The sequence below is a fragment of the Macadamia integrifolia genome, unplaced genomic scaffold (genome assembly GCF_013358625.1).
Source record: "Macadamia integrifolia cultivar HAES 741 unplaced genomic scaffold, SCU_Mint_v3 scaffold976, whole genome shotgun sequence".
NCBI lineage: Eukaryota > Viridiplantae > Streptophyta > Magnoliopsida > Proteales > Proteaceae > Macadamia > Macadamia integrifolia.
Window position 1 is genome coordinate 172240 of NW_024870607.1, and position 15268 is coordinate 187507.

Below are 15268 nucleotides of genomic sequence, written 5' to 3' on the forward strand. Positions count from 1 at the left end.
GAGTGGTTTTTTTTTAACATATATATATAGAGAGAGAGAGAGAGAGAGAGAGAGAGAGAGATTTCATTTAATGGATTTTTAGTTTTGTTTCTATAAACTTGTCTACTGAGGGTACTAAAACCATATATACATGTGTTAATTTATTTGCTTATATAGTTAAATATCTATATATATATATAATTGTCATTTTAGAAGTTTATATGTGATCTTAGTTAGAGAGTTTGAATAAATGAAACCAAGAAATCATGGTCTTATATTCTAAGTTGTCTTTTTAAAAGTAATGAGAAGATCCACAATACTACTTATGGATTCATCTCATCATACATAAATCCAAAATCCAAGTTCTTCGGTGAAGTACAAGATGAGGGAGAACGAGATTGAACTGATAATTTGTTAAAGTCTTCACTTTCCTTTCAATGTTTCTTTAATTTCTTACGAATAAATGTTGTAAATTAGATTTATAAATCAAGATTGAACTATTAATTCATTTAGGTATCTGTTCCTTTCTATGATTCTTTAAATTCTTATTAAGATAATGTTTGAAATCTTTATAGTTTCACATCCGGATGAAGTATTGATACTGTATTTTTCTTGTTTGGATGCAGATTTAGGTCTACTACCATGTAATATGTCATTCTCTCGATAAATGCGATTATTTTTTTTTTCCAGTGAATGTTCGCTTAGACATTTTCAGATCCTATAAATAGGATGTAAAAACGACTTGATTTGTTTGTAACATAGCTTCAATTTCCTCGTAGATCTGTTGATAGCGAAGTTGTGCAGCTTCTTTTGGTCGATTAGTTTTTTCTTTTCAAAATTAATTTTAGCTTAGACATTTTCAGATCTGAGAAACAAGATGTAGAAACGAACTTTATATATTGTGCAACATCTGTTTGTAGCATAGCAGTCTCAGCTTTATTTGCTTGTAGAAGTAGGCTATGAACTCCTCAGATTAATCTTATTTTATTTTTGTTAAGTAGCACTCTGACATTCTAAACATGTTTAAAACACATTTCCGTTATTGTTCTTGTTTTTGTTTTTGTTTTTGTTTTTGTTTTTGTTTTGTTTTTTTTTTTTTAGGACTTCAGACTTGTTGAACCTAATGGTTACTTAACTAATGATATATTTTTGTTCCGAACTTCGATATACTTGATTTTTTTCGTGAACGAAAGCTAATTTGAATGCCTACATTTCTCATGATATCACCTTCAATTAAAATTCCTTGCATAGACCCCGAAATTGAGCTACAAATTGATGCATATGCTAAAATGCGTTTTTAAAGTATGACTCTCAATTCCAACTGAACATAAATCACTTTGAAAGTATGGTGACTATGTTGACAACAATGAACAACATCATAGCAAAGCCTCATTACTAAATAAGTCTTTGGACATGTTTTTTTGCTATGGTGTATGAATTTAAAATTGGTGTTGGATGATATTCAATGATGTCTTAGAACTTATAATGAGTCAAGAAACATATGATATATGCATTATGAATATTTTAAACATTATATGTAGGTATTCATTTAATAATTCTTTAATTTATATGAGTACACTGTTTTTTTATTATTTTTTCCTTTAAATTTTCATGTTTAAAACTCATACTGTCCATTTATTGCATTTTACCGTTCTCTATTTTTTTTTTGGGGAAGTTTTCACCATTTAAAACCCATGTTGTACTTTTTTTCCTTCCTTTTTTTTTTCTCATTTCCCATTTTGCTAACTATGGTTTGATGTACTTTTAGTTTTGTTTCTATAAACTTGTTTAATGAGGGGTACTAAAACCATGTATACATGTGTTAGTTTTTTTGCTTATATATGTACCAAAAAAAAAAAAAAAGGCTTATATCATTATTTCTTAATTGTCATTTTGAGAAGTGTATATGATTAGAGTTTGAATAAATAAAACCAAGAAATCATGGTCTTATATTCTAAGTTGTTTTTTGAAAATAATGAGAAGATCCACAATACTACTAATGCATTCATCTCATCGGGAACCTTAAAGTTCTTCTCCATTTTATATGATTGGGGGTGGGACCTCTTGGAATAAGCTTAGCAATGGATCACAAATCTTGCATCTTCTCTATCTAATGAGTGGAAAGTCCACTTTGAAACCGTCTACCCTACACCCACCCCCTGAGTATAGGCTTCAATAGGTATCAAACAAAGGTAGATCAATACAATGGAAAGCTATGGTACCGTCCTATCTCGTTAATAATCAGGATCAATACCTAGGTTTGGTCCCGTTAATTAAATAAAACAATTTTTGAATTGACACATTTGGTAAGGATATCAATTTGAACCCATCTCAAATACCGAGAAGATTGACACCCATAATTCCTAACCCATCACAATTGACAAAGGAGGAAATCATCTGAATACTCTTTACATAGAATCTAAAGGCATTTATGATAATACACACGGGTGTAACAATTGTTGTAGATAATGCCCATTAGATACTTTTCCTTATGGGCCGGGGTGTAAGATTGGCCCGGCAAATCCGAGCCCATCCAAGTGAGCCCTGAGCCTTGAGCCCAATAGGGTTGGACTGGGCTTCTCGGCTTGCCTGCAAATTAAGATTTCTAGGCACGAGTTCAATATGGACGTGGGGTTGAGCGGGCTAAGGGTTCTTAAAATCCTATCAAGCCCAACCCAGTTGCAGAATTAATTAGTATAAATTGTGAATAACTACTTCTTTGGGTGAGGTAAGGATGTTAACTTATCAACTTTATAATGGAATCTTTTTTATTTTTTCCCTTATAGTATAATACAGAAATTTGTTTCCCTTGCTGGTCATTTCATATGTTTAATAATTAAAAGAAAAAAAAGCATGGCCAAGACACTTTTTGATAATAACGTAATGATATATTACATTCATATATATATAAAAAAATGATGATACGTCAGTGTCAATTTGTTTTTAAAAATCCTTATATATTCTATCTTCTAAAACTTTTGAGAATAAGACAATGGTCAATTAACTGTATCAAATTTTAAATATATATTTAAAAAGAAAATTATAAATACACCTATAGAGATGCCATTCAGACACTCAAAAATATGTTTAGATTAGGTAAGATACTCGATGGAATCCTATTGTTTTTTACTTTGTAGTAAACAAGGACACATATATTGACAAAGACACTTGTTATTTTATTTTTTTAGAACAAAGAAACTTGTCATTGAAAGATTAATTAAGTATTATATTTGGAATATTATTGTGATTAGGAATCTCAATGGGACATTAACTAAGAAGTCAATTTAAAGTGGATAACTCAAATTATAAAAGAGATAAAGATGGGAGGGAGCTAATAATGATTATGACTGCTCCCCTCTCTCTCTTTCTCTCTCTATGAAATATTAGGATTTTCTGTAACCCCTAATTGAGAGGGTGTTAGCCTTTATAAAAATATATATATATATATATATATATATTGAGAGAGTGTTAGTTTTAATTTTCAACGGTTACAAATGTTGTTTGATCATATTTCTTAGATTACACAAGTGTGAAAGAGTTGGGATCATGTGGTGAAACTACACTTGCTATTCAAAAGATAACACATTTCCTTCCTATTAAATTTTTGTACGATAAAAGTAGCATTTGAGAGGAGATTGATCCGATCCTTAAAAAAATTGGCATTACCTGAAACCTGTGAAGTTAAATTCCAATATATTAGCTGAAGGCCCTCAGCAATAGTGACCTTAAGGCACAATTGAATAGCCAAAGCTTCCCCACAATTGCTAAACAAGGAAAAGCATGGTCAATGGTCACCAAATAAAGGTGCTCATCAGATATTTACAGAACTCATCCTTTAAACTATTAACAATATGTTAATAAAATATTTAATTAAGAAAATATATTATTTAATTGTAACAGTATAAGTTGATTTTTGTGCAACATATGTAATTTATTGTATATAACTGTTTTAACACTCAAACATGGCATTTACTGTCACACCCCGTTCACACCGAATCGGGCCAATGACCGGGTTAACACCGGTTAACCCAAACCTGCCAGGATCATCTGATACAGTATCCAACCACAGCATGCACACAGCTAAGAAAGTGTTAATCAGTTCAACGGAAGACTTAATTTACCTGTAAATATTCCCATTATACTTGATACTCAAATTGTAATACATAGTTAAGTACATGTGGGCCCGTAGGCATGATATTTACACAAAAAGAATACAATTTACATATCAAGTACACAAAAGGGATCATAAAAAACACAAAGAGTACAGCTCAGCTTGGTATCAAAAGTAAAGCTCAGCTCGGTATCAAAAATAAAGCTCAGCTCGGTATCAAAAGGTAAAGCTCAGCTCGGTATTAAAAGTAAAGCTCAGCTCGGTATCAAAAGGTAAAGCTCAGCTCGGTATCAAAAGTAAAGCTCAGCTCGGTATCAAAACAATGATCCCGCAGCACAGCCCTCGCACGAGCAATCCGTGCCGTGCTCTAATTCCTCGAGGACCCACTAATCCTCTTCAGGGAATTCAACTGTGGGGCCCGACCCGTGTTCTTCAGGTTGATGACCTGCAAAATCATCTAAAATAGGTGCACACGTGGGATGAACTCACTAGCTCAGTAAGTGAAAAGAAGGACCACACAGCAGTCCACACAACAAATCACAACCATATGCACTATATGTTATGCAATTCATTTTTAATCACATCCACCTAAACAACATTACTAAGTCTTTGGTTTAGTACTACTACAACCACAGTGCACGTATATTCTGGGTACGAGCCGCGAACTCCATCCCACGATACGCCCATAGGGCTGTCAGAGAAGGCCCATCGTGAGTACTCGAAAAAGTAAAACATGCCGACCACCGGCTCTCAACATAAAGTAAATGACATAAATTAAAGGTGTTGACTCCAGCAATTTAAAAGCAGTACGATTGGCCCTCTTGAATATACCGCCGAGGTTGCCGACTGTCCTAATGACCAGCCAGGCGTATGTCTAACAGCCACAGTGACCCGATAACCGCGACCACTGCTTCCCCCCAAATGATAACACAACACCTCAACCCCTGTTGGGAAGGGTCGTAGCACGGGAAGATGATAATCCTAAACCGCATGCTCCTATATGACATAGTACGATTGTATAGTGCCACCGCGTCCCATTCCACGGGCCACCAATGCACTCATGTCCAAGCTGACTACGACATCTAGTCTATTAATGCATCATGCATAATGATGTCAACATTCATCACATAAGCATATCATCATTTGGCATTGAGAAATTAACACAGCACACATGGCATAAAATATGAAGATTGTTAAGCTACATAGCATTTGCATGATGACATGGCTAATCTAGATACAATTAGATGAATGCCAAACAAGCCTTGAAACAAGTCCAAACGTCCTCTCCCCACTTACCTTTTGTGTACAAAGACTCATGCCGGTGCGGGTGAGATCCAGTGCGAGAAGGGTAAGATTGGTGAACCTATCATGAGTGAATGGGATTAGCATTTCACCACTTTGGGGTCAAAACTAACAAGATTTGATGATAAAATCGTGTTTAGAATCATAAAAGAAGGTCGCACGTCCGTTTTGGGTCCATTCAGACGTAAAAATCACGTTGGGAGCCTCTCGGGTAGGTCGGATAGCCCACTTGTCACGGCCCACCGGTTGGCCCGCCGGTCCCGACCCACCAGTCCTAGCCGAGGGCCTGCTCTCTCAGGCGGGTGCCCTCAGGTGGGCTGTTTGGCCCACCAGTCTCGGCAAAAAAATGTCATTTTCCCTGAAACCTTCCCCAATCTTTGGGGAAATCAAATGGGGTTTTTCCAAACCCATTTTCCACACATTCAATGTCTCATAAGATGATTCTAACCTAGATCTAAGTTAGATTTAAGGATCGAGAAGCCATCTTACCTTATTTGCTCAATAACTCTTTCAAAACCCCAAAATCACTTCTTAGCTCAATAAATCACCAATGCTTCTCCAACCTTGTAAACACTTTTTCAAATCCTTCAAAATCAACACATAGACCATCTATCAAATATTAGATTCATCATTTCAAGTGGGATTTACAAGATCTCAACTCTCAAGGAACTCTACCCAACTCAAGGGTTTTATTTGAGTTTGGTGAAAGTTTAAGAAACATAGCCTTTGCTCACCTTTAAACGTAGATCTCGTGTTGGAGATCACTATTTCGGCGTCGGAATGGAAAGATCAAACCTTGGCACCGTTGAAAACCATTTCTTCTTCCTCTTCCTTCCCCTTTCTTCTTCGTTCTCTTTCCTCTCTTCTTTTCTCTCTCCTCTTAAATCTTCTCACCAAACGCCCGAGTGTCATAAATGAGAAAAAGGAAAAACATAATGATAGCTATTTATATTTTTTTAAAGCATCTTGTAACCTCATGGGTGGGTCACTTAGGTGGGCGGATGCGCCCACCTGTGACCGCCCACCTGAGGGCCGAAAATTGGTCACAAAGTGGGATTTTGATGGAATTCGACTCTCGGCACAAATCTCACTCTCAGCATAAGAAATAATATACGTATGCGCTTTAAGATACGGCTACGTACCTGCTTTATCCGTACATGGCCTTATGATATGTGTATGTAAACGGCTTGGGTACACCCATCTCCTCTGGCACTGACTCGGACTTGTCTGGCCAGTCGGTGTTCAAAGTCACTCTTGCCATCATGGTCCATAAGGAACCCGCCTTAACCCTCTCCAGTTCGGGTTCTGCATGGTTAAATCGGGTCAACCGTGTAATCAGACCAGGTTTAAGAAGTAGGGTATTACATTTACTTTATAAAAAAAATAAAATAAAAAATGGCATTTACTGATGCCAGGGGACAAAAAAAAAATACATTTTACTACTTAGATACAATACAAGGTTTAAAAACCTGAAATTGGGATCAATATCAGTCCCAATTGATTTTGATTCGATCCAAAATTGATTGGAATTGGCTAATGATTTGCATTATAACACTTATATTTCTTTGTTTAAGAGAGAACATAAATACACTTTTTATTATTTTACTTATTTATTTGTGGAGTGAATCACTTCTTATAAACAAAAATGTGTAACTTTTCAATTTTAGAAACAAAAGGGAAAAACAGGGAAGGGGAAGTCCATTGTTAGGGAGTTTTAACGGAATTTTGTTTTTTACTGTTTAAAACATGTTTTTCCGTATGTTTTCTAAAAATACGTGGGAAAAAGGAAAATGGCATGTATTCCCATTTTAAATACATTTAAATATGTTCCCATTCTTTTGGTGTTTTTTAATATTTAACTTGTTGAACACAATGTCTACTTGATTGACCATATATCTCTCTCTTAAACTCTTATCAACCTAATTCTTTTGTCAACTTAAAGCTAACTCAATGGCCTATATTTCTCATAATATCATATTTAACTCAATATCGATGCATGGACCCCAAAATTGAGCTACAAATTGATGCATTTGTTCAAAATTATTTTAAAAGTGATGATTCCCAACTCAAGCTGAACATACATCACTCGGAGAGTATGTTGACTATGTTAACAATAACATCATAGCCAAGTCATATTGTTCAATAAGACTTTGGACATATGTGGTGTATTAATTTAGAATGGATGATATTCAATTATATGTTTTAGAACTTATAACGAGACATGAGATATATATATATATATATATATATGCATTGATGCTAGAAATTTATGTAATAATTCCTTAATTTATATAAGTATTCTATCGTTTGTTTGAAATCTACACGTTTAAAACATGTACTGTTCGTTTTTTTGGTTTTTACTGTTATTTGTTTATTTGATCATATTGTTCGAAAATTTACAATCTTTAAAATCCATACAGTCTGTTTCTATTTTTTTGTCGTTCCCGTTTTTACTAATTGTGAGGGGAACTAATCGAGCCCAACCCTTTAACCCTTCTCTACAAATCTCTTTTTTAACCTAGAAAATAGAAATTACTATGCATTATCAAAATGTATTATCTTTTTTCTCGATCTTAGGCTCAGAAACCAAAATACCAAAAATTATTTCAGCATAGAAACATGGCCACCCTAAAACCCCTTTCTCAAAAAAATAAAAAAAAAGACCACCCTAAAAACCCCACAAATCATCGTTTCTCTACAAGATCCTGATAATCCGAATCGACCGGAATCAAGATCTGCCTGGGCATCCAATTCGATCTGATTTTCCAAACCCTACGTCTAGGAGGCATAAATGTCTATATAGAATATGGGTCATATCCTCAGTCCCAAGAAATAACCCATCCTGTATTTATAGTTAGGATAACAAATTGGATTCCAAATAAAGGTATTTCCATTGTTATCAATGGTTGAATGGGTACCTGGAGCAGTTATGTAATTCTATGGCACTTTCATTGTAGTAGGTGAGGTGGTCAGGCCAGGATTAATCAAGAGGATACACAGTGGCCAATGCCATAGCAGAAGTGCAGAGCAGAACTGAATCACTGACCAGTGGGGTTTCGTTGTTGTGTTCGTTTGGAAGAAAGTTAAGAAACCGAAGAAGAAAACGTCAACGTGAAAAGGCAACCCCACCCCAAAAAAAAAAAAAAAAAAAAAAAAAAAGAATTTTCAAATGTTTCGTGCGGGAAGCGGCACCCATCCCGAGGGCCATGGCAGCTCAAATAAAAGCATGGAAAAATCAGAGAAAGTGTATTAAACTAAACTTAAATTGTTAATGGCGTCGCAAGATGGAAGCAATTACCTACTACTAATGTGAAGGGTGAAGACAAGAAACACGCTCTAGACCAGACACAACTCATCTATGCTCTGGTTTGTGTTCTCTCCGAATCAAATCCGGATAAAACGCGCAAATTTCGGAGCTCCTTGCAACTTCCTGATGGTCCTATCATCGCCTCGCTTCATGCTTCCGGTTTTTTTCTCCTTCTTAGCAAAACCCAACTTCTGTATTTGATTATTATGCTTCCCATGGATCAGTTATCGTGACAAGGTACAACCAGGTTCGAGAAATCTCAACTGGGTATTTCATGCCTGTGTTCTTCCTCCTTCCTCCGCCCCCCCTCCTCTCAACTGCTTCATGGTTCCGGTTTTTTTTATCCTTCTGAGCAAAACCTAGCTTCCGTATTTGGATATTATGCTTCTAATGGATCAGTTATCGTGACAAGGTACAACCAGGTTCAAGAAATCTCAACTGGGTATTTCATGCTTGTGTTCTTCCTCTCCCCCACCCCCTTTTCCCCCTCTATTTTGGGGTTTCTTCTGTATCTCCCCACACACTCTCTTTCTGTTTTGGCTGAAAACTTAGGAGTCTGCCCAGATGGGCTATAGTGATTATCTGTTGCAGCAAACTCAATTTGGAACTAAGTTGCTTTAACGGTTGGATTTTCAAGGAAATGTAAATCGAATTTCATAGGGGTTCTGCTCTATTTTCAGTCATGAATTGTTTAAGATGGTAGAAACGAAAGGAGACTAAAGAGAATAAATGGGCATACTGAGGAACTAGACAAGACACCATGGTGTTTGGACTTGGGTTTGTCATTAACATTTGCTTCTGACTTTGCTAATTTTGTTTTACTTAATTTTTAGGCAATTCACTGCTTTTATTTTACCATCTTAATTTTTGGAGTGATGCATGATTGTGGGTTTTGTGAGTGAGCTTTCATGGACTGGTTAGTCTGCGAACACTGAACAGAGGGGGGGGGGGGTAGCAGTTTAATTTGAATGCGATATTTGTGATTTTGAGCTTTAATTTCTTGAAATAATTGGTACTTGACCTGCTTAAAATTCTTTAAGGTTTTTTATGATATTCTTTATATACAATGGAGGCTGGAGAGTGGATACCAACACAACACTTTTGTCATATCCTTCACAAATCTCTATAGATCAAGAATCACTTTCAAAGTTTTGTTTTGCTTTTCTTTTTTGGAGGGGAGGAGGGTGATGATTTCAAAGATGCATTTGGTGTGTAATCGAAAATTCATTTTATTTTCATCTTCACACACCAAAATATAAAATTTTGTTTTTTGCATGATACAATTTTCCCAATCGTCCAAATTAAAGGAATGGCTGAGATGACACTTCATTGCTTTGAAGTATCACTTATTAGCACAATCTGAAGTGACAAGACATAAAACTGATGCTCACTGTGGGAAATGGAAAAGTTGGTATCTGCCACAATCTTCAGCTTCTGATCCTAGAATATTTCTATGCTAGTTATGTTGGCTATTGTTGATGGTCAATGACTGGTTAGAAAAAATTCCTCGTTATTTCACTTTTCTTTCATTCACAATAACTTATTTTGTATGTTCCCTGTTTGGTGTGGTCATTTTCTCCCATCAAGAGGCATACTAGTTTCACTTTGCTGGAGTTCAATTGGAAGAACACTGGTTTTATGAATATGTTTAATTTATTGGTTGAATCTGTAACTTCTAAATATAGTAGTTTGCCAGAAGGCTTACTGGAATAGTTTCACATTTTAGAATGCAATGATTGGAAACATAAGACTAACAGTTCATTTTCTGAACAGAATCTCTCAACATGATCTATAATACCATATAATTGTTCATTTATTTCTACCATAACTTTTAGAACAGTTTAGTTGTCACTTTTATGTGCATGGTTTGTTAACATTTTACTAACTTTTTGTTTGTCCAGGAACTTATATAGGATTTGATGATTTGTTATGGACATTGTTTCTGTTCTTTGAAAATTTTTGTGTTGCCTACAAACAATTTACTCTGACAAAAATGGTTGCCTTAGTTCTATACGTTCTTTGTAGATGTCACTATTTTAACTTTATGATCAGTTCTATTTGACAGATCACAGATATCCTTGAAAGTTGGCAAAAGCAAGGTCTAATGGTATTGTTTTTTAGTTATTAAGCTAGAAGCAATTCCGAAATTGGAAATTGCAAGCATCACTCCTGGAGGCAACATGTGCGACAAAGTTTTTGAATCTCATTCTTCAGTTGCAGACAATGATATGAATATAAATGTGGAGAACAAAAGTGTCCCATCTATCAGGGCTACCATTGCTTCTACTCGAAAGGCTTCAGTGTTGCCTACCAACGATGTACATGAGCTGCTGGTCTGCCCTGTTTGCACAAGCTCAATGTACCCTCCCATTCACCAGGTTCGTACTTTCTCTCTTGTTCTGTCATTTCATGATCCCATATTTAGTTGACAATATGTCATACCTGAACGTGTTTAAAATATTTGTTTTGAAAGGCTCCAGCTTAATATTTTCTTGCAAATAGGGACACTATGTATTCTATTTTTCAGATGTAGAAATCCAAGAATTGCACTTAAGGTATTCCTTCATTCAGATCCACGTCATTTTTAGAGCTTCCTTCTGCTTTAGCATCTTGGACAGGTACTGCTCTCATGGTTTTACTTGGGTGCTTCTTGATGAAGGATGTCAATGGCCAATGGGTTTGAGATCTCAAAAGTTTCAATATCATTGAAGTTTTAGGAACCTATTGAAAATATGGGTAGGAGTGAGATAATCAAGAGAAGCAAGATAAATTTTGAGTTTAACTACAACGTAGCCTCTAATTGAAATCTCAACAATTAGAGAAGCAAGATGATGGGATTACAGTACCTCTCTACATGAATTATCACTTGCGTGTTGATATCCATATCGGGTAGGGAGTGGGAGTTTGGTGTCTTCATATACTTGTTGCTCTCTCCTCCTAGACTTTTGGGATTGAATCTAACATGGTATCAAGCAGGTCTAGATCTTGCTGTGGGTTTTGATCCTGCATCCATGCATTCTTCCATGTGTATGAATTGTCCCAATCCACATACACATGACGGGGAGTTTTGATATCCCACATTGGTTAGGGAGTGAGTCCTTCGTGTCTTCTTATACCTGTTGGTCTCTCCTCTTACCAGTCCAGACTTTTTGGATGAAATCAAATATTGAGAACCCAAGAGTGTGGCAGAGAAGAGATATTTTTTTTTTAATCCAGGAATGGAGGATTACTTGGAGTATTTTAGGGTTTTCAAGGCATTTCCCAATGCAAGTATCCACTTTAAAGTGAAAAATTGAAACCTTTTCATCCAGAAGGAAATATAGCAGTAAAGACAATCGTCAAAAAAAATCTAATAAAGTTTCAATGAATTCTGTAGTAATAATTTCAATGATTCAATTTGATTATAGACCGAGGTAGGGTCTCTCGGTCCAGCTTGGTTCCATGTGAGTTCTTTTTTCTATGGTGTACACATTCAGCCCCATCTCTTTCTCTCTATCCCTTTCCTTTCCTTTAGCATTTTGGTCATGTGCTACAAAGGCCAATGACTGCTGTCACTACTCACGGGTCACCCTTCACTTTCATGGTTTTAAGTTTCGCCTGAGACAACTCGGTTTCGACACTCGGCGAGACGAAACCAAGGGTCGAAACTGATTTAGACACTGCTCCATGGATTTTGCTAAAAAATATGCTTTATTGTCTTCAACTAAGGGACAAACTTTAAGTTGCCGCCTTTTTCTACATTCTGAATGTATGAATTTCATAGATTATTTTGTGTAATGCATGCTAAGATCACTTTATAGTTTATAGTTTGTTCCAACGTCAAAGCTCATGACATTCTCTCCTGAGTACATTCCTCAGATTTGGTGTTGGTTTGCGATTCAGCCAATGAGTCCATGTTGGCCTATGTGATGCTCAATATAAATCTGGAGCAACTCCAACAAGGTGGTCAAATTTAATTATACCTTGGAACAGAGATAAGTGAGATGATTGAAGGTTATCATGCTGAAGAGTATGTGCACTTGAAGCATACATATAATCTAGTTCGTGAATAAATCAGTGCATAACCTGCCCCTAATATGCCACAGTTGCCAACTGTCAACTGTGCACTGTAATATGAAAGTCAAATGTTTTTACCATGCAATGGGTGTAAAATTTATTGAACTTCAGCTGGCTTGCTTACTTTTATCCCCTCTTAATGACTCTACATTTTATTGTTTCATGTATTAGCATATTCTGATTTGGTTGGTATTTTACCTTCAGAATAGAAATTTTGATATGTATGTACCTCACATTGGTCTGATATTCCAGATAATTTATTAAGTGATAATTTTTTATTTTTTATTTTATTGTAGTGTCCAAATGGCCATACTCTATGTTCAAAGTGCAAGGTTAGAGTGCAGAACTGTTGCCCGATATGTCGCCATGAACTCGGTAACATAAGGTGCTTGGCTTTGGAGAAGGTGGCAGAGTCCTTGGAACTTCCCTGCAAATTCAATGGTTTGGGCTGTCGTGATATACTTCCATACTACAGCAAGCTCAAACATGAACTATACTGCCGATTTCGACCATACAACTGTCCCTGTGCTGGATCTGAATGTTCTGTTGCTGGGGACATCCCAACCCTTGTTGCACATCTCAAGGATGATCACAAGGTTGACACGCACGATGGATGCACCTTCAACCATCGATATGTCAAATCAAATCCGCAGGAAGTTGAAAATGCTACATGGATGTTGACTGTAAGTCATACAACCTTTAGAATGTAACATAAGATGAAGCCTTGATTGAAAGTCTTGTACCCCATGTTAAATGTTCACTTGCCATTTTAGCCATGCAGTTGCTAAAGTGTGCTTTCACGCAGACTACCTTATGGTTGCTTCATGGATTTGATGACTCAAAATATTAAAGCATTGGATTATTCTAACAATCCTAAGAGCTGCTTGAGTTTGAGTGGTCGTAAAAACATGCGTAGCTGTGCAGGAAAGCTCATTTTTAAGGGCAATTAATATAAATGATGGTTGTGTTTTGGGTTATGCCCCGTTCAAGGGGTGGCCTGTGGATTGAATACTTGGCTTGATGCATGACATTTTCTCATTCTAATAGCCAATGACCGACAGCAGAATGCCCACTATAGATCATGTGTTATTCCTCAATTTGTTAGAATAATGAATGCTTATCATAAATTTAACTTGTTTCCCATACATACCATCTGTCTATGGTTTTTTTTTCTGAGAGAGAATTTACTGATAACCAGTTGTCTATTGCTAACTTCTACAATTAAGTGCTTTTTTATTTTTTCAAGGAAAAAGAAAGATAATCTATGATCCATTTCTCTTGTATCTCCCCCCCCCCTCCATCTGATCCATGTGGATAATTTTGATATTATTCTTAAAATCCTATTATATGCTGCAGGTATTCAATTGTTTTGGTCGACAGTTCTGCCTGCACTTCGAGGCTTTCCTATTGGGAATGGCACCAGTATATATGGCCTTCCTTCGGTTCTTGGGTGATGAAGATGAGGCAAAGAAATTCAATTACAGTCTGGAAGTTGGTGGGAATGGCCGAAAGTTGACGTGGCAAGGGATTCCAAGAAGCATTCGTGACAGCCACAGGAAAGTTCGTGACAGTCAGGATGGACTGATCATTCAGAGGAACTTGGCACTCTACTTTTCTGGTGGTGATAGGCAGGAGTTGAAGTTAAGAGTGACCGGTCGTATCTGGAAATAGCACTGACATACAGCTCCACCTATTTAAGAATTCATGTACAAAAAGAAGATTACATGAGTCATACTGGGTTGGTGGATAATCCATACGAGGAATTCAACAGAAATGTTTCTGTAAATGGGGTAGACTTGGAGCAACTTTTAGGTGGTCAGTTTCTGTTTCATACAACCACGTCAATCTGTTGAGTTGGATGGGTAAGATATACAACATGCTTTAGGAGCAAATTAATGTAAAAATGTTTTTCTAGAAGCCCTGGCATCGAAAACCTGTGAAATAGGGGGGATGAAAATAAACATTTTCTGACATGTGACTGTAATGTCAAAGAATCTGAGGTTAGCATTTCTGTATGTTAAACATAAGGTTCAAATACCATGGTGCCCATATGTGGATCTTTCTTGTCATACTCAAATTTCAGCCTTTTACATTGGGATTTCTTTCTTCTTTCAGTGATATTGCCACTCTACAAACTCAACATAGCCTATGTAGTTGATATAAACTTTGCCAGCAAAAGCGATACAGATCATTGCAGGATTGTAAATGTGGGAAGCATGTATTTTGGTGTGCCGTAGTTTCATTATCCATCTGAAGTTGGTTAGGACTTAAGAGAGTACTTTCACAATGCCCTGTATTATAGGAGGAAAACTAGTTTCCATTCTTAGTATTCAGTGTTTGGGGGACTTGATCAGTGATGTAAGTGATTTCAGCTTTATTGATATATGAACAAGATGGTGTAGGACTGAGAAAATCAGGATAAGGTTCAGTGAGTTGTAATGTAAGGATGTTATAGATTTGGTTCTGTACTGTGTCCAGAGTGTGGTAGCGATCTATCCTGCAATGCCTTCGCA

At 36.4% G+C, this 15268-nt stretch overlaps 1 protein-coding gene across 10 annotated transcripts; it reads left to right on the forward strand.

The window, feature by feature from the left end:
- Positions 1 to 8374: 8374 nt before the first annotated feature.
- On the forward strand, positions 8375 to 14824 carry LOC122070695 (E3 ubiquitin-protein ligase SINAT2-like). Of its 10 annotated transcripts, none has more exons than XM_042634901.1 (4): positions 8375 to 9476; positions 10765 to 11077; positions 13052 to 13438; positions 14112 to 14824. In XM_042634901.1, exons 2-4 carry the CDS (start codon positions 10880 to 10882, stop codon positions 14424 to 14426), a joined length of 900 nt encoding a protein of 299 aa, XP_042490835.1. In that variant the 5' UTR covers positions 8375 to 9476; positions 10765 to 10879; the 3' UTR covers positions 14427 to 14824. The 10 variants fall into 10 exon arrangements, with proteins under 10 accessions (XP_042490835.1, XP_042490838.1, XP_042490837.1 ...); XM_042634904.1 differs by having other exon boundaries at positions 8376 to 9141; positions 10752 to 11077; XM_042634903.1 differs by having other exon boundaries at positions 8376 to 9141.
- Positions 14825 to 15268: the final 444 nt, after the last annotated feature.

Coding starts and splice junctions, on each gene's coding strand:
- LOC122070695 (XM_042634901.1), top strand. CDS start 10,880: ATGTGCGACAAAGTTTTTGAATCTCATTCTTCAGTTGCAGACAATGAT. Junction 11,078..13,051: donor TGTACCCTCCCATTCACCAG/GTTCGTACTTTC, acceptor ATTTTATTGTAG/TGTCCAAATGGCCATACTCT. Junction 13,439..14,111: donor ATGCTACATGGATGTTGACT/GTAAGTCATACA, acceptor TATATGCTGCAG/GTATTCAATTGTTTTGGTCG.